Below are 25,339 nucleotides of genomic sequence, written 5' to 3'. Positions count from 1 at the left end.
CCAGAGCTCTTGCCAAATAGGACTGTTAAGTCATCTGGCTGAATTTCCTGTAAACTGTGGCTTTTTAGGGCTTCCCCGTGTCAAGCTCCCAAGTCCTTTTTAGGCTGAGACATTTCAATCCTCAGGAGGCCCAGCTGTGCCACAGAGAGCGAGAAAAGTCCACTTTTCAACCATCCCTGTGAGCCTTGCGATTAAAGGGGGTGGATCGGATCAGCTCAGCTCAGCCCAAGGTGATCCCAGCTGGGCTGTGCATTAGCAAAGTGCAAACCAGTCCAACCACTGCAGAGAACAAACCTTGCCTGGGTGGTGACCCGCCAGCTGTTCAAGGCACTGTGCTCCCATTGCCAGTGTGTCACCGTGCTGAGGGCAGTGTGGGCTGTTCCCGTCTGCCACCGCTCACAGCTCAGAGAGAACCACCACATCTGGCACGACTTTTCACCAGTGCATATGTGAATGGGCACAAGTGCCCACGCTCACACAAAGTTTCTGGGCCACTGCATTTCTAAGAAAAATTCTAATAACTCATTAAGGAGGAAAATGTGTCCCTAAGCCATAACCGTATCTTGTTCTTTTTCACCTGGCTGAATATTTGCATTTTTTTTCCTATTCTACCATGTAATCTAAAAATAATAATTAAAAAAATCTATTTTAAAAACTTCTTTTACAAAAATAAACTCTCGTGGAGTTGAAATACAATTGTCAGTGGGTTCTCACTTTGCCTTTCTGCTGATCCACCCATCCAAGCTCCTATTATCTCTCTGAATTTACATATGCCACAACAATCTGGGACACTGGCTCCCTTGATCAGTAGTTATAGTGATTTGTGAAATTAATAATGTATTTTCCCTGAGACATCTTAGAAATGCTCCTGGAGGTTTTTCCATCCCCATGCAGTTCAGTCCCTTATAAACAGACAGTTATTGTCATTACTCTGTCCCTGAGCTCCCAAGCAAAGCTACAGCTGCTCCCACCCAGTCAAGGGGACCCAAGAAATTCTCTCTGTCAGTATAAAAACCAAACCATGGAACTGCAGAAATCCATAAACAACTAAAGGCAAAACACAACTGCTAATCAGCCACCCTCTGATGGTAACCAGAGGGATGAAAAACAAAACCAATACATCTTTAATTAAGAGAAAGCAAGCACAGCACTGGAAGTACTGAAAGCCAGGAATTTTTGGCTCTGGCGCGGAGTTTTTCTGAGGCTTTGGGCAAGGCAGTCGACCCCTGCTTTAAATTTTGTATCCAAACAATGAGAAAACTAAATGAGATTTACGTCTCCTGAAGAGCTGCTGTGAGGATGGATCACCTACTCTGGGAAGGCATTTGAAAGAGGGGCCTTACAAAATTGCATTTTGAAGCAAATGTTTTGAAGGTATCTTTTCATACACTCACACCAGCACAGTAACACTGAATCGTAATATATTCTGCTGTACAAAGCAATCTAAAACACAGTTGCATTGTGTGTTACTCATTCCTCAAGCTGTGCATGCATTTGGTGTTGCAAATCTAATTAAAGAAGGAAATATCTCATATAAACAAAAGTAAACACCATAAGGGTTGACAGCAGTCAAATGAGTTTCCTTCCCAGTCTTGTAAAGGCTAAATTTCTCTAGTTTGATTCTACACTGTTCAGTTATTGCTGTCTTAAAAATGGCCATTTTTAGAGGGGCTGTTACTTTGTGCTACATAACCTGGTTATGGCCAGAGAATTTCTCCTGACTCAATCCTTCTCTGAGACACCACTTAAATTCCAGCTGACATCCCTCCACTGCTGGGTCTCCACTGCCACCTCCTGAACAGGAAGGAAAATTAACTGCTTCCCAGTCTGCTTTCCTTTTGCATGCCTGGAGAGATATTTTTGAGAGTGTTTTGTTCAGCATGAAGAGCAGTAGCTGAAACTGCTTTGCAATCTGTTCCACGAAATCTGTTGTAAGGCTTTCGCTTCAGAGGGAAATTTCTTTATGTATATATGCTATAAAGGGGGTGCAGCCTTTATACACTGCTTTTCTTCTTCAAAAAGGCCTGATTCTTCACCTCTGATAGGTTTGTTCCTCTTTCAACTGTCAGCTGAAAACCTCTGACTGAAACCAATAAATTTTTACAGCTGCTATTGATTTCATTTTCATAATGAACATTAGTTACTTCTACCCCTTCTATTCCAGGCTGAAGATCCTTCTTCTTGACAGGAGAGAACCAAAAGACCCTAGAACCAAAATTTTCCTGCTTCAAGGTAGTCAGCTCTGATAGTCTCTTCAGCATTAGCTTTTTTTTTTTTTCATTAAATGTAATTTCCCCAAATTGTCCCTGAGCTGCTATACCCTGTTAAAGGGCCTGTCATCTATTTATAAGGGGATACAAAAATAGCAAAGGTAAAACCCAGTAAAACCCTAGAAGAGACAGCGAGGCAAGAAAGGCAGATAGTGTGAGCCTGTCACATCCCATCTCTGCCCTGCCAGGGATACCAACCACTGGCTTGTCACCAGCTTTTCAGCAAGGAAATGGTTATCTTAAGCTCTCTGGCAAACAAATTTTAATGAACATTTTAAAACCACAAATGCAAAAGCATGTCTTTATTTAACTACTTTTTGCTAATGTTTTGGGGTACTGACATTAAAAAGACACCGACACTCATTCAATAAAAGTACACTACACCTTAGATATTCTGGATTTTGCTTCAGCTGCAAAATCTTGCTGTATTAGAGGTAAAACTTGCTAAAATTATTCTAGGAAAGAGTCACTGAGTGCAGGAATTTTTCAATTTACCCATCAACCCTCATGGATTGTGATTTTCCCCAGATAAAACGTTGTGAGCTGCTAAATTTGAAGCTTGCATTCCAGTTCCACTTTTCCCTGCTTTTGGGTTTACTTTTGTTTACTTGCAAACAATCTCTTTGGGCTTATTGAACTCTCTGTCTGACTGACAGCTAGAGGGGTTGGTAACAGTATTTTTCCACCGTACAGTTCAGGATTAATCCCACTGTAGAGTCCATTATAAATTCAGGCCTGTGGCGCTGGGTTTTGCTTTCCTTGGAGTATGGATTTCGTCCCTGCCAGGACATGACTAAACCGGATTCACCACTGTACGCGAGTTCAGGTGTGAACCAGGAATTGCACAGGAATCAGAGCAATTCCTCACAGAGGAGGGGGCAGCTGGGAGTTGCAGACTTGGTTAGATAACCTATTTTATCGGGGTTTTACTGTGTCACGCAGGAACAACTCACAGTCTCCTGATGGGGAGCATGAAGCTGGGCCTAACTGTGGAATCTGCCCGGGCACCGGACTGCTCAAACGCTACGATTGGGAGGTTCATTAGAAGGAATTAACTGGCCATTGGGACTAACTGGTGATTTCTGCATTGCTCAAACGTTACGCTTCGAGGGTTCAGCAGAAGAAATGAATTGGCGACTGAGACTAAACGGTGACTTTCAAGAGGCACCGGCAGAGGGCAGCCCCGCAGCTCGGGGGTGGCCGCTGAACTCGGCCGTGCCGCTTGAGCCCCTCCATGGATTCGGGTCGCAAACCCACGGAGGATGTGTGAAAAGCCGATGCCGAGGCACGCGGGGCTGACACCCCACCGCCCCCTCAGAGCACCCCCAATGGCGGCGGCACCGCCTCAGCGACAGAGCCGCGGGGGCGGGGCCTCCCCGCGGGGCCCCTGCCCCGCCCACCCTCACGCCGTGCGTCTGACGTCACGGCGCACAGACGCCGCGAGGCCGAGGGAGAAGGAGGAAGCAGCTTCTCCGCTCTCGTCGTCGTCGCCATTTTGTCTGTGCGCGCAGGGCGGACACGGGGCTCGCTCGTCTTCTTTTTCAGCTGTGAGTAGTGAGAGCCACCCTTGTTCCCTGTCCGCTTTTCATCTTTGCTTCTCTTCTCGCTCGTTTCTGTTTGCGGGGGGGCGAGGGAGGCGAAGCAGCGGGGAAGCGCAGCGGGCGCGGGGGGGGGGGTGGGGGAGGAGGGCGTGTGGGTACTGGCGTTTTCTCCGCGGCGCGGGGAGCGCCGAGGGCAGCGTGAGGGGATGTTGAGGCGGAGGGGACTCTTCGGCACAGGAGCCATGTGAGAGTCTGTGCGGGGGGCTGGGGCGGGCGGTGCTCCGTCGCTGGGCCCTCCGTGCCTGGCGCCCGCCCAGCACCGGCCCTTCCTCCCCCCGCCGGCCCCGGAGCCGTCCCGGGGGAGCCCGGCGGGGAAGGGGCTCGGTGCCCGCGGGCTGGGGTTGGGGGTGTCCCCTTTAGGGACGGCGGTGTCGGACTTTGGCCATCCTAAAGGGATAAGCCTTTGACCTCCTCCGCCTGCCAAGTTTTGGAGGAGAGGCATTTAAAAATTGCTGTGTAGGCACCTCACGGCGCGGCTTTTGCGGCCTCTGCGTGCGTGGATCCTTTTGAGGAACCTGATGGCACAATGTGGGAGCGAAAACTGCCTGCGATATGGATTGGATCCATATGCTACAGGAATGCATATGTTCGTGGCAGCTGTCAGGATTACATAAGTGAAGTTCCTCGGCGCATAAATTCAGAGGGGAGAGCACAATAGTCAGAAATCTTAAGGTGGCTCTCGCTGTAAAATGGACTCAAACCGATTCTGACCATTTCTTCCTCATTCGCGTTTCCTTTGCTCCTTTTAAGGACAGAATTTGCAACTCGTATCTTAATTCCAGTAATGCCATAAGCATTTGAGTGTAGTTAAGCAGCAGTTAATCTTCAACAAAACCGTTTCTCCAGTTTTTCGTGTCAAATGTCTGTCCTTCCACCCCCAAGCCGTGCTCTGCAGGACCCTTTAATGGTGATTTTGTTGCCCTACAGAGCCCTAGTGTAGCCTGCCTTCTACCAAATGGGGAAGGAGTGAAAAAGCAAGCAATCATAAGTAAAATTTTCGCTTCACCTGTAACTCAGTGTTCGTGCACGTCAAAAGTTGAGTAACTGAAACCTGAGTGCGCTTCAGAACCCGAGTTACATAAGGTGAAAATGGCTTCGGAGCTGTCTAAGGAGAGAAGAAATTCAAGCATATAAATGAACCACCAAGTCGGTTTTAATTTTTCAAGTATTTTGGTTTGACATTTGCCACATTATTATTTTTAATTTTTGTTAACGTTTCATAAGTGAATAAGATTTTTTGAGACTTAGATCATGACTGACCCAAAGGGTTTGCCAGTCACTCATTTTTGCAGAGTTTGTCACTCTTATTTACATGGTATTGGTAGTTTAAAAACCTATTTCTGTAAAAAGTATTGGTGCAGGTGTCTGCTGTGTTTTTTTTTTTAAACTACCAACCTCTCACAAATCTTGTGAAAGTATCAGAAAACTTCTTTTTTCAGAATAGATATTTTCATTTACCTGTTCTAGGACTTTCTTTTTTAATGCCTCCTCTTTTGTTACACAGATTCGCACAATTCACACATGATTTACAGTCATTTTTTCTATTGTACTGCTGTCTGTATCTAAACTACTGTTCTCAGTGTCACTATTTACTATGCAAACTTTTTCTTGTGTAAATTAATTATTTAAAATATACTGGAGTAGATAGGTAAGGTTATTTTGCTTCCAAAAAACTCCTGCCAAAGATCAGTAAACAGATAATAATTGGTTTTATTATATTCCTTATTTCTACCACTGTTTTACTTTACTTTTTTTTTTTTTTTCAGTTGTGCATGTACCTGTTTGAACAAAGAATTCCTCCACCTAACATCCAGCAAGAGAAGCTGGTGGGTTTTGTCTTTGGCACATCAGCTGAACTGTAAAACACCCGCAGACCTGAATGCTAGTAGGGTTCAAACATTGTGGCTTGGCTTTGGGATCTGTGAAGAGTTTTGTGAGAGAAGTTTTTAGACTGATTTTTATATACTTGATTTTCACGTAGTTACTTATGCATCATATAGCATGAAAAGCTAAATCCAGCTTTTGTCAGAGAGGATGTTTGGAGATGAAGGATTTTTTTCCAATAGAAGGCTCTTTAAAGAAGTGATTCTCTTTAGTCACTTGAGAGTTTATTTAGAACAGGCTTTAATGACATGTTTGAAGCTATTAAGTGAAGATGAGTTGACCTATTTAATCTCGATTTGTGTTTCATAACAGCGTCAGTGTTGGGCTGACAGAGCTGTGTCTGCTGCCAAACTGAAATAATAGAGGGGGGGAGGCTGAGGAACAAGAGTTATTTGAGGAAACGATTCTTTCCACTTCTGTCATATTTGATCAGACTGCAGTAGCTGACTTGCATCTACATGTGTGTTTGTTGATCTGTTTTGTTTTTCCAGTGGGAGATGAGGCATTCAAAGCAATCCCATTGTCCTGAGTGGGATGACAGGAGGAGCTGGGATCAGAGGAAGCACAGTAGCAGCCGCAAACGCAGAAAGAGGTCCCAGAGCAGCGGCCAAGAAAGCAAGCACTATAAACCCAGTCGCATTTCAGAAAGGTATAAGACTCTGAATTGAGTAGTGCAAATGTTTCTTGCTGTGCCTAAAATAAATGTTTTCAGGATAAGAGTTTTTGAGTGCTCAGAATCGTCAGTTCCTTATGGTTTGGTTTGGCTCACTTGAGACGAGCTTAATGGGTAACTGTTAACATAGTACCTGACCCATTAAATAGAAGTTCTTTAATAAAAACAAGCAAATGTAACTAGTTTGTTTCAGTGGTGTCAGTTAAATATTGGTATTGAATACAATCAATGTTAAATTTCAAGTAAAAAGGATGCATTTTAATTTACTTAATGTGAACAAGAGGAAGAGAACATTTGATTAATCATTAAATACAGTGGTAAGTATGAACTTCTCTTAACTAATTTAGAGGTGGTTGGTGTTTTCTCCCACACTGCTTTCACTGGAAAGATGTACTTTTCTGTTTTTTTCCCTTGAGAAGAAGATCCAATGGAATTGTTTTAAGAGCTCATACTCATTCTTATAAAATGCTGGAAGGGTAGGTGTACAGCAGTAAGGGGACTCTGTGCCTCAGCAGCTTTCTTAAGGGTCTGTTTCCTGTGCAGAAGAATCCATGTTCCAGATGATCTCTGAGTTTTTAATGTTCACTGCAGAGCACTAAGAATGATGCTACATTTCTCAGTCTCTAGGGTTTATTTTTCTTTAACACTTTGAGCTTTGAAAGTGTAGAAAGGTATGTTTCTATATTGAAAGTGTCTAACTGTGAGACTTCTAAGATTGTAATGGAGTTGGTCAGTATGTTTTAGGAAGTGTTTCTCCTTTTTCAGTCTGAGTTTCTTACTTAGAGTGCAAACTGTGGACAGATCATATATTGTTCTTGTGGACGCCTGCTATGTATTTGAGACTGACAATGTTGTTAAATTCCTAATAAAGTAACATCAAAAGCTCCACTGGTTTTGGGGAGGGAGTCAATTTTTGCTGTAAAGACAGATACTGTGTAACTCAGCTCAAGTCACTTATCTTGTTGGAAGCTCAAGTTTTTGAAGTGGAGAACATTCACTTAAAATATATTTTCAGTCATTATTTGGACGATAGAGCCATAAATGAAAGAGACCATCATGACCGGAGATATGTTGAGGAGTACAGGAATGACTTCTGTGAAGTGTATGACCACAGGCATTATCACAGAGACTATGAAAAGAGTCACCATCACCACTATAGCAAATCCTCTGGTCGGAGCAGGAAAAGTAGTCATAAAAGGAAGCATAAGAGACATCATTGCTCCAGTCACCAATCGCATTCGGTATGAGTAATTTTTAACTTTATTATTAATGAATTAGTGGTAATAGACTTCTTAAGTGAGTGCTAGAGCTTCAATTCCTGATCCACAGTACGTTAAGAAATATGTTAGTAAAAAAGGAGTTGTATTTGAGTCCGTTTGTGGAGCATGTGAATATGTTCTTAGCTGAGATTTTTGTATCACTGTTGGGTGGGGGGTGGGATTATTATCAGTACAAGTTGGACACTGGGAATGTAGGTGGTTGGTAGTCAAAATCGCTGGGATTGATCTGAAAAATGTTGTCTTGAAATTGAAGACAGGTAGCTATCCTATTGTAAAGTACGGTTGGCAATTTTAGAGCATAGTGAACTGTGCTTTTTCAGGTAGACTGAGATGCCATCCATCCTGTTACTCAGAGTAATTGACATGACATGCCTTTTTAACATAGGCTTAATTGGAAGTATGAATGTGCATGTCTGGTAAATTGATGAGAACAATTCTGCACCTAATTCCAAAAAACCTTTGATAAGGTGTGAGCCCAGCTAATGGCACCTAATGTCTTAGATGGGAGAAGTTTGCTGCTTGCCTTCTTTGAAGGCTTGCCCTCTGAATTTCTCATGATTGGCATGATGCCCACTGATGCATCTGCAGCTCCAGGTGTTTTATGTCACTTTTCTGCAGTAGAAACAGCAAGTTGTATTAGATTATCCCATGCAAATTAAGGACTTGAGAGTAATTTTTCTTCTCTCTCTAAACATGAGGGAAGTAAAATCAGTTACATGAACTGTATGTTTTAAGAACAGAAACATTTCACCTGACTGAGAGCTTAGATATGCAAATAAATACTGTTTTTCACTATTTGTTAGCAGAGGATTAGAAATAGCAATGTTGCAGTCTTAATCTGTCTTCAATTAAGCCACTGTTTGAGAGACAAAATTGTGTTGTTTTTTTTCTGTTGCTTGTATCACTTTAAGTATTTATCTGAAAATCTGTTCCTTGCCATGTTTTTCTTCTGTAACATAAACTGTGCCCTGTGAATTTCTGGGGACTGAATTTGAAATTGCTCCTGCCAACTGTTCGTGGCCTGGTGTGTAACTGAATGCCTGAATATCTCCCCGCTGAATGAATTGCGTATTCTGCCCTGAATTCACTCTGATATATTGATTGGCTGGACGATCTTGGTGCCGTTCCCAGAAGAGTCACCGAAGGAAAAGATCCAGGAGTGTAGAGGATGATGAGGAGGGTCACCTGATCTGTGAAAGTGGAGACGTTCTAAGAGCAAGATGTATAGAACATTTTTCAACACTTTTAAAAAACTTTTCAGAAAAAAATCTGTTTAGAATAGTATGTCAGAGGAGGGGGGCTAAAGAAATCTTCATTGCTCTTTTTGTTCTGTTTTTTTTGTGCTTTTTTGTTTTTTTGCATATCTTCTTTTCTGTAGAATTTAAATACTGTGTTCAAGAAGTTCCAATTAGTAAATGAACTTGAATCTTGAGATTAGAACAAGAGATAGTTTTTTGGCTAACTGTTTTCATGACACCTGTCCAATAAAGTAATGCATTCAGATGCTGAAATTTAAAGTAATTATGCTTTTATAATGGCACATTTTTAAATCTACATTAATAATATTCATTCTTCTTTTAAGTAGTTGTATAGTTCTAACTTATCTTTGTTCTTTTTAGATGAAATTGTTGCGACTTTAGGAGAAGGAGCTTTTGGAAAAGTAGTGGAGTGCATAGATCATGATATGTAAGTGTTGATTATTTTTTTAAGTGAATCTCTTACTTAGATCAGAAATTAAATGGCACTTCTTAGATCAGAAATTAAAGCCCAGGGATATTTTCTTTAAAAGAAAGCAATTCAAATGAAGTGATGCAGTATATTTAAGAAAAGCACTGGTTTTGAAAACTAAACTTGTTCCTAGTTTAAAATTGTTAAGGACTTTTAGGTGATACTTCATGTCCCTGGTTGTTTTTAAGGTGCTTCAGTCATCTCTGCCTGTATAAATGTATTTTGTTTCCAGGATAGTGTTGACTTTATACAAGATGCTGTCTAGAGAAATACTTGGATTTTCCTCTTAAGTTTTTGAGAATCTGTCTCTAACAAACTTCCTTAACCGCATTTGTCTTGGGAAACATCTGTTTGGAGAGGGTTTCTTTCAAAAATAAACCTTTAATAACTTTTTTTCTGCACAAACTGTCTAATCACAGGGTGCAAACTACTAAGTAGAAGTCACGTACCTTTTTTAATGACTGAGAACTATGGTTTGCTTATCACATTTTTCTGTTGATTCTGTAAGTGCTGCTGCCATAACTAGGGAAGGTGAGAATAGGTAAAGAGTGCAGAATTAGTTTGGGAGACTGCCTTTCAGAAGATGTTGCAGTGAGATACTGAGTAGATTTAGTTTTTAATGAAAGCAGTTGCTTGGAATTGGTCGAGCTGTAAATTGCTTTCCTCAGTCTCCATAATCAGAATTATCCTTTAAAAGTTTTTTTGAATAAACAGTAATCTACTATCCAGTCCTTTTTTTTATGGAATGATTACTTCTGTGTGATGGCATGTCTGGTGAAGGAGAAGAAAATTGTTGTATTTCCAATAGTTCTGTATGTTCTAACAGTTGTTAAGCTATTTTAACTGTATGTTTTATGTCTGCAGTTCTGTGAGGTGGTTTTAATATGTTTTCCTCTGTATTTGATTTGTTTGTTCAACCATTTCACAAGTTAGGTGTGTTGTGGAGCTTGAGATCATGGTGTGAGGGCAGACAATATTCTGAAGTCATTACAATCTACAGAGACAATTAAAACTTGTCTGAGAGTGAACGGCACAGAATGACCTGTGTCTGTCTGTGTTCCATTTAAGTAATAACCTTACAGTTGGAATTTTCACAGTCAATTCAGGACAGCTTTCACTGGTATGAAATACTCATAACCTAAACTCCAGAAGTTATTCAATTGCCCTGATTTCATAGGAGCACTGGGAAAGAACCAGAACAAGTTGTGCAAGTTGCAGGAGAAAAAATCATACTTTTGCTCAAATGAGAACTTTTTGAATATTTTTCATTGTTTTGCAGGTGGATTCCTGATGTTTATTCTGCTTTAGATGAGATAAGAACACTGGGAAGTAGTTAGTGTAGCATATACAATGAGTATTTGAGAAAGGAAAGCTCAGTATTACATTTATTTTTCATAAAACCTGTTCTGGTTGAGTGCAGCGTGCTTAAGTCAAATTCCCCTAATCCAGTTCATAATTCTCCATGACCTTTAATCTTCCTGTGTTTCTCTTATTAAAATCAAGCTGCTTTGGGGTGGTGGGTATTTAACAATAATTGATCCAGTTTGTGATGCTTTACTTTCTCTTAAAGGAGAGGAATGCATGTAGCAGTTAAAATTGTGAAAAATGTTGGTCGATACCGGGAGGCAGCCCGTTCAGAAATACAGGTGTTGGAACACTTGAACAACATGGATCCAAGCAGCAATTTGTAAGTATAAAATTAGTCAATTTACCAAGGATTTGAGGAAGGTAATTATTCAATGAATAGAGTTTTCATTTTTTTTTTCCTTTTTTTGTTTTCTCTTTTAAGCCGCTGTGTCCAGATGCTGGAATGGTTTGATCATCATGGTCATGTTTGCATTGTTTTTGAGCTACTGGGACTTAGTACTTATGACTTTATTAAGGAAAACAGTTTTCTGCCATTTCATATTAATGACATTAGAAACATGGCTTATCAAATTTGCCAGTCCATAAACTGTAAGTAAATTTCCATACCCTTATCAAATATGTGGGTGGTTTTTGGTTTTTCCTTTTGGAAATTATTGTATAAATTATGGAATATTGTTCTTTATTTCCTTCTAGTTCTACACCATAATAAACTAACTCACACAGACTTAAAACCTGAAAATATCTTGTTTGTGGAGTCTGATTACATAGTGAAGTACAATGCCAAAATGGTAAGTTTGTTCTTTGTTTCTCCCAACTTGAATTGTGCTGTTTTCTGTCTTCATTGGAACTTCTCTTAAAAAAAAATAACAGGATGGAGATAACAAGTAACTGAAGTTAACTTGAAAGTTAAGGAAAGAGGAAAAGAACTCTTGTTACTGTGGGAAAGGTCTTTACTCAGCTGTTTTGGGTATTGAGATTAAATCACTATTAGCCACTCTTCTTTCTTGGATCATTGAGCTGAATAGGAATTGATGTAGTTGGAAGAAGTGGTTTTTTACAGGGGTTTAATTTTTAGCATTTTATGGTAACTAGTGCTTTGAAGATAATGTGATGAATACCTTTTGCCTGAGCATGCTTTTAAAAAATACTGACAGACAGCATTTTGATTTTCTTGCAGAAGCGAGATGAGCGCACTTTAAAAAACACTGACATCAAAGTGGTTGATTTTGGAAGTGCAACTTTTGATGACGAGCATCACAGCACATTAGTGTCTACAAGACATTATAGAGCGCCTGAGGTTATTTTAGGTCAGTAAAGAATCTTAAACCTTCTGACAATTCATTGCAGTTCCTTCAGAAGTCCTTACTTCATAGACTGGGGGAATTGCTCATGGTTCTGATAACCAGTCATGGAACCATCACCATAACAGATGGTGGTGTTATAATTCTTGAGAGTAAACAGTTGAAGAAATATGCTAAAAACAGAAGTCCAAACATGTTCCTTTCCCACTCTCTCCCACTAAGGTTTGGGGAGTTGTGGAGGGGTAAGATCAGCATCAGTAAATGTGTGGAAACTGGGCATGTGCTTTGTGGGTTACAGGTATTGAGAATGTATTGAAAAGTAAACCATAAACTTTGCCTGTTTTGCAGCACTGGGGTGGTCTCAGCCATGTGACGTGTGGAGTATTGGCTGTATTCTGATTGAGTATTACCTGGGATTTACAGTGTTTCAGGTGGGTACCTAAACTTAAATAGAATGTGTTTGTTACAGGCTACTGATTTTGATCTCTTAATGATGTACCTAACTGTTAGTGTAAAAGACATAACCAACCTCACAGGCTTCTTCAGGATTATATAAATGAGATTGTAAAGCCAGCATGCGTATAAAAATAAGATGTTTAAATATCTCCTTCAGAGTGTCTAAGATTGTCTGTTCTGGCATTTTGGTTGAAGAAGCCTGTGTAGAATCTCTCATACTGCTGGAATTAAGAGTAAAGAAAACACTTGTACAAAACTTGGTTTATAAACTCTGTTGTTCAAGGACCATCTTAACTGTGGAAAGTGTTGTATAATCTGCATTGTGTCATCTGTTTTTAATTTGAGGTGGTAACATGTAAAGGTACTGGGACAGTACTCTGGCAAACATCTTGTTTGTAGTTGAACGTTGTTACCAAGTGGCTAAGAGGAGAAAAATGTGCTAAGTGCATTCATTGCTTTTTTCACACAGACACATGATAGTAAAGAACACCTGGCAATGATGGAAAGAATCCTGGGGCCTCTGCCCACTCACATGATCAAGAAATCCAGGTATGTTCACTATACAAGTGGTAAGTTGCCTCATACTTTCCTATTACAAGAGAAATTGTAAAGTTGCCATTGTTAGCTATGAGCTGCTGAAGATCAACAAAGGGACTCAGGCTTTTTGTTACCTCTTAGTTTGTTGCAAGAAGTGGTGTCAGATGAAGATTAATTAAATAGTTGACAGTCCTTTTTTCTGGTCTTAGTATGAATTGTCAGGCTCTTGAGCTGTAACTGAGTATGAATGTTTTTAGGTCTTTAAAAACCAAGTTTGGAATGGTCACCAAAACAGTATTAGACATTGATTTTTGTATAAACTCTGAGAATAAAGAACCTGCTGTCAGAATATTTATATTGAGAGGAAGAAGAGGGTCCTGTCTTGCTAATACAGCTGCCATCCTCTTCCACTGGCCCTTCTTACCCCTCAGACATGTGCTTCAGTGATCTTTCTCTCTTCCTCAAAGACAACTCATGCAGCAGAAGTTTCCCACTTCCATTGCAAGGAGGAGCAGCTGACACAGGGTTTCTCTCCTAACCCCTATGTCAAAAGTTTCGAGTATGGGATTTGATGGTCCATTTTCTTTCTGAAATAAGCTGTCCTCTTGCCAGCTAATGTAGATAATACTGTAACTTGTAGTAGAATTGCAGTCGTTCTGGGTTGGGTAATGTATTGAGTTCATTACAGTTGTCCAGCTGATTATAGAGCATTTGGAAACACAGAAAAAAAAACTTAGAAAGCAGCAATTGCAATAGATTAAGGTAGTACTCAAAAAATAAAGTGCTACTTATGCAACACTGTTAATGCAATGCTGAGTTGTGGATTTGTCAGAACTTGCACTGGTAGTCTCATGTGTTTATACTTCTTAAAGGCATTTGGGAATATCTAGTTTTGTTAAATAGTTGCTAATGGCTTAAACTCTGCAGATTTTATAGGAGATGTTTTTTAAATGCTGCTAGATAGACAAAAACTGTCTTTTTGTTAGTAGCAGATGAGACCAAGACCTGAGATCATTTGTCTCTTTAAATGTCAGTAATGGAAAATATGTTTTCAGTGCCTGCTTTGTTGGTTGGAATACTGAAGGACCTGTTTTCTAATTATTCTGACAATGGTAATAGAAAAGCAACAGGTCTCTGTGAATAAATTTGCACTAGAAGAAATGTTAACTCCCAAATGCAGAGATAGACACAGGCACACCTTATGGTGTTTGAAGACTTGGAAAAGCATCTGCCTGCTTTGTGCACTGGCACTGTCTTAATGTGGTTTTCCTTGTCATGCAGGAAGCATTATTTCCACCATGACCAGTTGGACTGGGATGAGCACAGCTCTGCAGGCCGGTATGTCAGGAGGCGCTGTAAGCCTTTAAAGGTAGGAGACACCACTTTTATTGCTCTGTTAGACTTGCAGTTGTGAAACAACTCTCTAAAATACCTCCTGTTCTTTTCTTTCAGGAATTCATGCATTGCCAGGACACAGATCATCAAAGTCTGTTTGACCTTGTTCGCAGGATGCTGGAATATGACCCAGCCAAAAGAATTACTCTTGATGAAGCCTTGCAGCATCCTTTCTTTGAAACATTAAATAAATAAATTCAGAGATCTTTTATGCTTCTTCCAGGAGATTTCCTAGACTGTGTCAGTCAGTCAGCAGAGGTTGCATGAAACTTTTGTAAGCTTTAAATTATTTTGTACAGTTAAGTCTGTAAATAATTACATATGTTTTGTATAACTGTTATGTTTACCTTGTTGAGCAGTTGTAGTCTTATCGGTATCAAAGTGAAAAATAAAAAAGTAATTTTCATTTTTGAAATCTGTTTTCTGTCTGAACCTGTGCCACTCTCCTTTTGCAGATGAGGCTGGTTGACCCCCTGCCTGTAGGTGAGGAGTCTGAGCGGGCTGAAGAAGATCTAGAAACATTCAAAAAAAAAAAGCTTTGTTTCATTAGTCTTAAGAAAAGATTTGAAGGACTAGGGCCACCTAGTTACAATGTGTAACAGTTTTTGCCATTCTGAAACGTGGTTGGAAGTGGTGTATTATCCTAAGTAGGTATTTTTTGCGAGTCACCTTTTCCCAGGTTTTCTGTTAATCAGCTGGCTAGTTAGTCCTTGGAAACTTGTCTGATGCTTTCAGTGCTAAATATTTATAGATAATCTTTTTAGTTTGAAAAGTAGCATTTCCTATTTTAAATATTGTTCTGGGTCATTAAAGATGAAGATTTTTGTGATAAGGTTTTTAGGAGGACTGTACTGCTGCAGAGGAATTCAGTGTGCCACGGAATTGTGGCATATTTAAAGCCCTTGCCATAGTAAGGAGATCGTTCTGAAGTCTTCAAATGCATATTTCTGTGGAGCTTGATTTCTAATTGCTTGATGAATGAAGTAACCTTGGCAACTGAGAAACACAGGCATCAGGATTATACAATAAAAAGGCCGGGTTCTTAGTTGTGACTCCTGAACTCAGGTGCTGAGTTGAGAAGGAAATGGTACAAGTTTCCAAGACCCATTAATGTACTTTGGTAGTTTTTGTTCTTCCATGTCTAAGTTGATGTTTTCTTGGTCTTACTCCAACTCTCTTAATCCATTTGACACAGTATGGTTGGCTTGCTGAGCAGTAGGAGGGGAACCTTCCATGGGAGTGTTCAGACTGTCTGTCAGGGTAGCTGCAATAAGCAAATTTTGGCTCTTTATTTCAGTCCTGACTTTTCCTTCCTTTGAAGAAAGGTTTGTGTGGTAACAGTAAATTGTTCCAGCTCCACAGGAGCCTGACTTCAGGTTTTGTGCTTGCCCTAATGCACAGTAAGATTTTAAACTGATGTCCTTGTTTCACTGATGTGAATGAGTTTTCATTTGCAAGAGGCTCCAGACGTGCATATCTCAGAATCGTGGGGGTAGAATAGAGCTGAGACAGGCTTTGAAAGCTTATCTTCTGTAACCAGTGCCACCTCCTGGGCTTGATTACAGCCCATCGTAGCCACCCCCTTTCCTTGGATGTTGGTGTTGGTGACATTGTTTCTGCTCTGCATGACAGAAGATGGAACAGTTGGTGCCGTCCAGGTCAGCGCCATGGGGCTGAGCAGGACCAGAGTAAATTCCTTCCCTTCTTCCCACACTACTTCCCATTCCACAGCTTCAGGGGCAAAGCAAGGACTTGACTGAGTGTATCAGCCAAGCACTGCAAATCAAAGGCAGATGGGGGGGAGAAAAGTTTATATGCTGCTATAACAATAAAACTAACCATAAAACAGTTCTATCAAAATGAGGCAAAGACACTGTACTCCTGCTTACAGAGTACTTGATGTAGGTACTGAAATGCCTTGCATCAAGGAGATACAGGCTAGAAAAACATACAAAGCCCTGTTTAAAGTGACTTTCTTCCAGTAAACTTTTAAAAAACCACTATCACAATTAATGTGGCGTCTGCAGTGAGGTGCCAAGTGGCTTTGCAGGCCTTGCAGTGTGTACAGGAGTGTTAATTTGCAGGGACACGTGTCCAGGGCCCTTGGACTCCCCAGTGAAGCTCAGTGGGGTTCTTGGCAGCTGAGCAGCACCCAGGGCCAGGGCTCTGGTGTCTCCTGGGCTGCCCTTGGTCCTGTGTCTTCAGTAGGAGACATTATGTGCACACCCTCATTGTCATCTTTATACCTGAGTGTAATTTGGGCAGTTTGTAATCTTTACACGTTTGGATCAAGCTATGGCTGTTGGTTAAATAGTTACAAGAGCATTCACGTCTGTTTCTGCACATCCGATTTTTAGCTGTTGTACCTTAAAAATCTGGTCTGTGACTGGGTCAGCCAGGCAGACCAACAGAGTGTGTTTCCATAATGGATCAGTCTCACCTTTCACTAGACATGGATGATGGGACAGAATAAAGCTGTCTTCCAAGAGAAGGACATAAGGACACTGCTGAAGGGCAAAGAGTGTATGGAGAGCCAGAGGTTCAGAACCTCATCCGAGTGGGGGAAGAGTTGAGCTGGGAGATAAACAGCAAAGAAAAGGGGTTTGGAGTTCTGGGGCAGGGGCTCAGCTGCTGCAGGAGTGATCAGTCCTGCCTCTTGCTTCAGTTTCTGGGGATCAGAGCTGTCAGGGGGGCTTGGGTCACATGGGCACATTTTAGGATGAGATGCTTGTCCCTCAGTGTGATGGTGCTGTGAGTCTGCAATTGATTTCATGGAGCTTGCAAGGATGGTTTTGGCAGGCTCAGAGGAAGGAGAGGGGGAGAAGGAGGTAAGGAAGAGGCTCTTTGTGTCTTCAGACCCTGAAAGAGAGCAGGAAATAGTTGTTAGCAAATGATACAGATTTGCCTGGCTAACTGCTTTGGAAATAGCTACGAAATCATGTCTATATGCAGCACTGCCGTCTAGCTGTGCACATGTGTGTGTTTTATTGACAAACTTAATTGGAATCTGACATTGGTATCATCACTGACATAACAGCATTTCCTAACTGTCCTATGTTTCACTCATCTATTCTAGAAGTAAGAATTACTCCTACTAGGGCAGTGTCTGTGGTCAGCGGGCAAAGAGTACATTTGGACTTGCTATGTGCTTAGAGTCTAGACAGGCAGTAAGGTATGAAATTACCAGGGGTTGTTTTACGGGTAAGTTAAGAGTTGTAAAGCACTGTAACAGCTAGGGAAAGGCACGGCAGAGTGTGGGGATACTTAGTGTTATATATGAGCACAGTTTCTCTCATTCATGGGCTCCCTAAAATGTATGGGGCACTTCAGCGCGGTAACATCGTGAGTTACAATGCGCCGTGGGGTTCCCGGTAAGGTCTCTTCCCTAAAACAGACCGCGGTCCAGACGGGCTGTAGCGCAGAAGGCACAAACCTCCTGGCCAGATGACGCCTCTCGCAGGTCCCGCTCTCCGGGAGCGCTGCCGCTCCCCGGCTCCGTGTCCCCGCGGCCGGGCACATCCTTCGCGCTCCCTCCTTCCCTCGCTCCCGGCGGGGGGACCCCGCTGGAGGGCGCCCGGCCCGCGGGCTGCGCTGCGGCCCCGCTGCCGCACCGGGACCGGCGCGGGGACCGGAGCGGGGCCGCCCCGCGACCACCCCGTGCCCCGCAGCGGCTCTGGCCGTGCCCCGGCCGCGGGGCTCCACCGGGATCTCGGGGGGGGCGGGGGGGGGCGGGCGGGCGGGATGGGGTGTGCGGGGAGGGGGAGCGGTCCCCGCGGGGGGCCGGGCAGCGAGGGTGGGATCTACTCCGCGTAATCCCCCATGGGGGGCGGCGGGCCGCGCTCGGAGCATCCCCCCTTCCCCAGCGCGGGGGGAGGCGGCGGGGGGGGAGCCGTCACCCCCCGCTTCCTCCGTTTAAGACCCGGGCCGGCGGGGCGAGCGGAGGAGAGCGGCCGCTCCGCAGCTCCGGCCCCACGCCCGCGGCGCACGGGGCGGCGCTGGATGCGCGGGCGGCGGGGGGCGGGCGGCAGCCGAGCGGGACCCCGCGCAGCGGCGCGGAGCGCGGCGCGATGAGCGCGGGCAGCGGCAGCGGGGCCGCGGCCGCGGCGGGCACCGCCACCTCCGCGCTGTGCCTGCTGCTCTCGCTCACCGCCGTGGCCGTGTGCCTGCTGCTGGGCGCCAAGACGGCCGAGCTGCAGGGCCGGCTGGCCGCGCTGGAGGAGCGGGGCGCCGCCGCCCACGGGCCGCTGCTGGATGCGCTGCAGCCCCGCGTGGAGCAGCTTTTCCACGAGGTGAGTGGCGGGCAGGGCGGGCAGCGCCCGCAGGACCGGGAAGGCGCTCCCGGCTCCGCTCCGGCGTGGGGAGCGCGGGGCTCGCTCCGAGTGTCACCGGCTTCTCCTCCCTTTTGCCAAACTTTCCCCTTCTTGCTGCCATTTCCGTGAATCAGGCGTGGCAGTGCCCGTCTGGTTTACAAGGCAGAATGCCCCAGGTGAAGGGCGGGCAGTTCAGGGTTTGAGGACATGCGACTTTCCCCTCTCATTCTATTCACTGGCACAGGTAACCCGAGTACTTAAATACTATTTATCTTGGGATGTAATGGACCATAATTTCCTTGTTAGAAATTTATGAACATGATCCCTGTTATCTGGACTGTCTCTCCCAGCGTATTGTGGTCTGGCAGTGCAGAACTGATTTACGGCGGGCAGAGGAGACCCGCCACTAGTTACTTAACTTTCAGTCCCAGGGTTTTCTGAAATTATTCAATAAATATTTCTGTGCTGAAAGATTTCCCCTACTTGGAGAACTATTATGCACACTGATACTCTTCTCTGTAACTAAACCAAATCTCTAGAAGAAGTTTTAGTTGATTCCAGGATCATCTTTTTCCTGACTCTGGTGTTTAGGTTTGGGGCTTTTTGCAGGCATGGGGGGATAGGGACGGCTCCATCACTCATAGTAAATGCTTGAAGATCCCACAGTTGATTTGCTGGATTTGTTTAAACAGTAGTTCCTAAAGTTCAACAAGATTCAACACGGCTTACGGGGCTACCCAAGGACACCCCAAGTGATCGATTCTGACATCTGGGGAAGGTTTTACACTGGGATTTCATTAATGGCATGACTGGGGTGCAAAACACGGTGCTGCATTAAAACTGTGACAGCCACGAAGCCTCAGTCGTGCAAAAATGTACTTGTATGTGATGCCCTGTGACCAGCTCTAGGGCTGTTAGCAGGGATGGAGGCAGTGCTGGGGGCATGGGGAGACAATTCCTCATGCTGTTTGTTGCTGTTGGAGTTGCACTGATGTGCCTTGATAAAAGTGAAATGTTAAAAATATTTTTGTGAAACCCCTGAATACCAGACCAGAGGGGTGCCTGTGAGGCGCAGTCACAGACTCGAGTTAACGTCTTTTCTCCAGGCAGGAATTAGCCTGCTGGTCGTGGCAGTGGTTCTGTTCCAATTATTCCAACAAATGTGCTTAGCAATGGGAATGGTTTCTGTGGCACTGCGTAAGATCATGTGCAACCTCTTGCTGAGATTTAGTTAAGTGTGGAAAGCTTGTTTTGTACTGGGAATGCTCAGATGGAGTTTGTACAGGGGAAAATAAAGTAAAACCACATAATTGTGTTTCTAATGCAAGAGTGAGCTTGTTGAAATATTTAATATGACCAAACTTTTGTCAATACTAGAGCAAATTTTGAATCAAGTAACAAATTCAAAGAACGCATGGTAGAGATTGTGATTATCTATTAATGACCATTTCAAATGAACCTATTAATTTATGGTAAAGTTTCAGAAAGGGTCTGTTTCTTGACCAAACTCTGTTACATAAGATGGCTCGCTTGTCAGGCAACTCCTGCCCTTTCTGTGCTTGAGAGTTTCTGGAGAGCGAGAGAATATTTCCATCGTCATGAACATCAACTGATGCCTGGGGTCAGTTTTTTTGTTAAATTCTGTTGGTCCTCCTTTGAAGTTTACCACAGTATTTCAGAAGTGAAACCAAAGCTCCATACTCTCTCTGTGCATGACCCAGCATCCTTTGTTCTGCCATGACCCAAAAAGCATTACTCCATATACCAGTCGAGTGATTTGCTGGCATAATTTATGGCAGAGTTGTGTGTAAAGAGCAGCAAACACAACATCAGCACACTGGCTCGGTTCCTGTTAGTGTTGTTTAAATGTTTGGCAAGTAAAAGAGGATAGGAAACAGTAAAGGAAGGTTGAGTGTGTAGTTAAGGTAATGAAAACCAATTTGGACAACTAGGATTTAGTTTCTGGCTCTGTGACAGGCATCCCTCTAACTTTGGAGAAACTGCTCATTTGACTGTGGCAGGACCTTGCCCTTCCCTTGGCTGTCCCATCAGGGGGACATTCTGCAAGCTTCTGCTTTGATGCCCTCTGAAACACTGCCAACAGCATGGGCCAGGCGTGGCAGCATCTCCACTTGCTCTGTGTCAAAAGCCCCAACTCGAAGCGTGTAGTTTTCACACTGGAGGGAAAATATTAACGGGAGGATTATAGAAGCATCCAGTTGTTGTAAACAAAGCTGGACCGTTTTGTTCACAAAGGATTTATTGTCCACAGTGTCCAGATTAATCAGTTGCATGACAAGAGCAATTCAATGGGAGAACAGAGGACTGGCTCCAGGATTCAGATCTCCTCTGCTGTTCCCAGTGATGCCTGCGGAACTAAAAGGATGGAAGAGCTTATTTTCATTTCCTCAAGCGTCTTCATCATCCAAATTACTTTAAAAGTAAACAGATAAAATTTGAGCAACTCTATGACATTTAGACTGCAGGTCAGAAAAGTCATTTAGCTAATTTTTTGCCACATTTTCTCAAGGAAGGTGTGTGTTTTGCAGAAGGCAACTGGATTTTTCTGGCATTTGTACTGCCCTTAGGACAACTGCTTTGTGAGGTGCTATGAAACCATATCGATACTTTCAGGATCTCTTATCATCACATCCTAGCAGCTAGAGAGGAATGCATAGGATTTCAGCAACAGATAAACTATTTAATCCTCAGAATAAAAGGAAAATAACCTAATTCACAGGTAGCCTAATTCCTGAATGGTCCACAGTGTTCAAATATTTGAACAGAGATTGGGTCATTGGCTGTATAAAATTGAAGTCTTAACACCCTGAAATCAATAGGTACTTTGAATATTCTTTCTTTGAAATGTAGGGACTCCAGTTATCAGATTGTTGGTTTGTTTCTTGGCAAGTACTTAAGGTAAGACAGGGCATTCCTGGAGGACTGAGAGTGAGGACTGTGGGTGAAGATGAGCTGTTCCCACCCTCGCTGGGCTGCCCCAGCCATGAAGTGCTAGGCTGGAGCTAATGTAACATACCTGTCAACAGGGCTCATTAACTCGGGCTTGGCAGCCTCCTAGAAACAGGCACAAACAGTGTGGTTGGCTTAGGGAGCAGGCAGAGTGTGCTCACATCTGCCTGCAATATGCCACGTAGACGCTGCTTGAGTTTTGTGAATTTTTATGAGTTCTAGTTGTCCCATCGATGAGTTTTTCACCTTGGAGATGGAAACACTGTGCTTTTGGTAGACCTGGTTGTGGGTGAGCACTCCAGTCTTGACTGTCTTTCCCCTCCTCATCCCTCTCCAAAGAAATCTCTAATACTCCACAGAGCATGAATTTTAAGTACAATATCAGCCAGATCACGGCACAACTGAACACAGGACTTGTAACGGGAGCTCAGGATGAATCCTACCAATGGAGCTTGGCTAAAGGGACTTTGGGATGTGCAGAAGGAGTCTCTGCCTGCTCCATATGAGAGCTGTAGACTGGCCACTTGCTAAGAAATCTTTAATATTTATGTGCTACTAAAGCATGGGTTATTATCCAAAGAGGCTGAATGCAACAGGATGAAACCATTATGCTTCCCTGGAAGGGAGTGTGCTGGATGGCTTGGCTGTTGGCACGTGTGCACAGCCTGCATTTAGACATAATGTACTCTCTAAATGACTGTTTTTATTCCTCCTCCAAACAGAAACTGGGTGAAGGACTAGCAAAGCTGAGGACAGCGAGAGAGGCTCCCTCAGACTGCATGTGCCCCCCAGGTAGGTGCAAACATTCCAGCACAGCCCACGCCAGACTGCCTGGGAGCTGCCTGGGAGCCAGGCTCTGAGGCCACTGAAGAGGCTCTGAGGCCACTGAGCTCCACCTCTCCTATTTTATATGTTCCTTTTTATCAAGGAAAATGTGTTATGAAGTATTTTTTCTCAAGCTGAAGCACTCTGTTGTGCTTGAGACCGTTAACTTCTCCCACTGCCTTGCCTTGGCCTGTTTACAGATAAAGGAGCTTGAGGTTTGGACAAAAGCGACGTTTGGCTATAAGAATAAAAGAGAGAAGAGCTTGACTGGGTTGTGGGTCCTGGGTGTTGGGCCAAAACAATTTAGAAGTAGTAACACAATCACTGGGGCTTAATGGAAGTGTTATAATTAAAAGCTGCAGCCTCTCAGCCTTTTCAGAGGGCAGCAACTTCTTTTGCTGTAGGAAAGCTGTCACCGATTGTTTAAATTTCCTCGGAGAGTTTAATGAACTTCTAAAACCGTCAAAACTTCCTGTTCTGCGGAAAAACCTCTTCTTCTGTGGAAGTACATGCTCCTTGGAGACAAAAACCAGCTCAGATTAGTTTGTAAAGGAACCTCATTTATAGAAATGCTCTGTAAAGTGCTCTGCTGTCACACTGAACGGGGCAAATGACTTTGAGCTGAGGCACTTCAAGCCTTTTCTTTTTTCTTTTCACAGAAGTAGTAAAAGATGGGTGAAAGATGTGCAGTGCTTTGATGGGAGAGAATGCACAGGCGTGTTACAAGGACTTGCAAGCAGCAGATAGTTCCACTGTAGTTTTAAAGAAAACAAACAAACCATAAATGCTACATGGAGATGCAGGATAGGCAAACGAACAGGCTCAATTTTTCCTGCCCTCCTGGGTCTGACTCCTGCCAGAACATGCAGCGTTAGTCCATACTCACAGGAGGAAAAAAAAAAAGAACTTTTTTTTACCAAAAGATTATGTTTAATAACCTCGGAAATGGACTTTTTTTTCCCCATGAGATTATGTTTAATAACCTCAGAAACGTTTCACTAATGATGCTCTTAAACATACTTGCTGCTTTTCCAGTGGAAGGCTCCTGTGGGTTCCCTGTGTGCCTCACTGCCTGGTAACAAGCCCCATCAGCTGAGACACAAATCCTGCTTATTTTCAGCTCTCAAAACAAACTCAAAACAGTTTCCTCCCTTTTGATACACAGCAAATCCATCCACCTCACGGGGCTCTGGGGCTGCGTCTTTCCCCGGTCTGGGCAATCAGGGCACTACTGGTGTGCCTAAGTGGTCAAGAGGCTTTTCCTTTGCTCTGTGGAAAGCAATTGGGATTGAAGAGGCTCCTTTTGTCCAGGAAAGTCCCAATTCTGTTCTGGGTCACTGGGTTTGCTGGTTGCTGTGTTTGGGAGATGGGGGGAAGAGAGGAAGGGGGAAGGTTTTCCCACGTGCTGCTGTAATACTCGTTACACTCATTAGTAACGAACGTCAAAGTAATTTGTGAGCCCAGGGAAGGAGAAGTGATTTCCTGGTGGGTAGGAAACGTCCCATCCTGCAGGGAGCCGAGTGCTGTGCTACATGAGGATGTGCTGCTGGACTGTCCTGAAGCCTTTCAGCTATTTTTGAACAAATCAAAGAAATCTTTACATGTGTTTAATTTTTTTCCCTCTTTCTCCTGAAGAAGGCTGAATTGTCTCCTGGTTTGTACCTAAAGAGCTTGGTCTGGAAAACTCCCGAGAGCTTGAGGCCCTCGCTGGCATTCACTGCTGGGCTACCCCAGGATGCAAGCTTAACAGCTGAGCTTCAATTTACCTCTGTGCACTGAAAAAACAGCCCTTGGGGGAAAGAAAATTCCCCTGTGGAGGGGATGGGGAGGTGGTGCCAGCCCCACTCCTGCTTCCTGGGGGCAGCTGGAAGCTGGTGGGTGTCCTGAACATGTGAACTGAAGGGGGCTTTCCTCTGCCAGAAACCCTGCTAAGCTTAAGAATTCCTTCTTACCACTGGATTTACAGAGAGCTGGAGAGCCACTGGCAAGCTGTTGATGGGAGTTCTGTCTGCACTCTTGCTGGGGTGGTCCCTCCCTCCCTGCCTCTTTGGGAAAAGGGGGACTTGCAGCCCCACAGACCCACCCATGGGCAGAGGCAGGAGCAAACCACATGTTCAGAGCTGGCCCTGCCAGCTGGGCTCGTTTGAAATAAGACCTGTTTTTTCCTAGAAGTCAGTCAGTTTGGGGGGTCATTTGGATTTGAGGGGGTGGAGGTTGCTTTTGGGGCACTGCTTTGGTAGAATTGACTTATGGGACACGATGATTAGGATCCACCTAAGAGTTAAATAAGGGTCAAATTATTTTGACTACAGCATCCTAAATCACTGCTTGTAAAACACACAAATAAAACAAATACCCACCTCTCCCAAAAGAAAACCCCAACACAAACTGACCCATTTTGTCCTTTAAGTCACCTATTTGTCTGCAGAGCTCATTGGCTTCTAAATGGGGCTTTTCAGGGCTGTGGAGAGGGACCAGTGGCCAGTAGAAGCTGGTGGCCGGCAGAGGGGGCCCGGCTGTTTCACCAGGGCCACGGAGACATCCCAGTCATCAAGAAAAATCATAGAATCACAGAATGGTTTGGATTGGAAAAGGGACCTTTTAAAGTCATCTAGCCCAACTTCCCTGCAGTAGCCAGGGACACCTCCAACTAGATCCGGTTGCTCAGAGCCCTACCCAACCTGACCTTGAAAGTAATAATAATTTTTTTTAAAAAAATAATAATTAAAAAAAATTTTAAC

General features: G+C 43.6%; 2 protein-coding genes across 5 annotated transcripts in view; both read left to right on the top strand.

Moving 5' to 3' along the window:
* Positions 1-3,713: 3,713 nt before the first annotated feature.
* On the top strand, positions 3,714-14,908 carry CLK4 (CDC like kinase 4). 3 transcript variants are annotated; one of them, XM_027724046.2, is made up of 14 exons: positions 3,714-3,817; positions 5,638-5,697; positions 6,247-6,404; positions 7,444-7,669; positions 8,840-8,930; positions 9,328-9,394; positions 11,007-11,123; positions 11,226-11,392; positions 11,498-11,592; positions 11,982-12,111; positions 12,454-12,536; positions 13,031-13,110; positions 14,380-14,467; positions 14,551-14,908. In XM_027724046.2, the coding sequence occupies exons 2-14, from the start codon at positions 5,644-5,646 to the stop codon at positions 14,686-14,688; spliced, it is 1,494 nt and encodes a 497-aa protein (XP_027579847.1). In that variant the 5' UTR covers positions 3,714-3,817; positions 5,638-5,643; the 3' UTR covers positions 14,689-14,908. The 3 variants fall into 3 exon arrangements, with proteins under 3 accessions (XP_027579847.1, XP_027579849.1, XP_027579852.1); XM_027724048.2 differs by lacking the exon at positions 5,638-5,697 and having other exon boundaries at positions 3,719-3,817; XM_027724051.1 differs by lacking the exons at positions 3,714-3,817; positions 8,840-8,930 and having other exon boundaries at positions 5,637-5,697.
* A 3,652-nt stretch (positions 14,909-18,560) lies between these two features.
* The window catches only part of COL23A1 (collagen type XXIII alpha 1 chain), a 176,258-nt gene continuing 169,479 nt past the window's right edge, over positions 18,561-25,339 (top strand). For both annotated transcript variants that reach the window (XM_039382388.1, XM_039382389.1), the window contains exons 1-2: positions 18,561-18,782; positions 22,496-22,565. In XM_039382388.1, coding sequence (XP_039238322.1) covers positions 18,561-18,782; positions 22,496-22,565 — 292 coding nt within the window. The remainder of the gene's footprint in view (positions 18,783-22,495; positions 22,566-25,339) is intronic.

Source organism: Pipra filicauda, unplaced genomic scaffold (genome assembly GCF_003945595.2).
Source record: "Pipra filicauda isolate LSUMZ 115617 unplaced genomic scaffold, ASM394559v2 scaffold267_size1258537_pilon, whole genome shotgun sequence".
Taxonomy (NCBI): domain Eukaryota; kingdom Metazoa; phylum Chordata; class Aves; order Passeriformes; family Pipridae; genus Pipra; species Pipra filicauda.
Note: the sequence above shows the minus strand (reverse complement) of the source record. Positions and strands in the feature narration are given on the sequence as shown.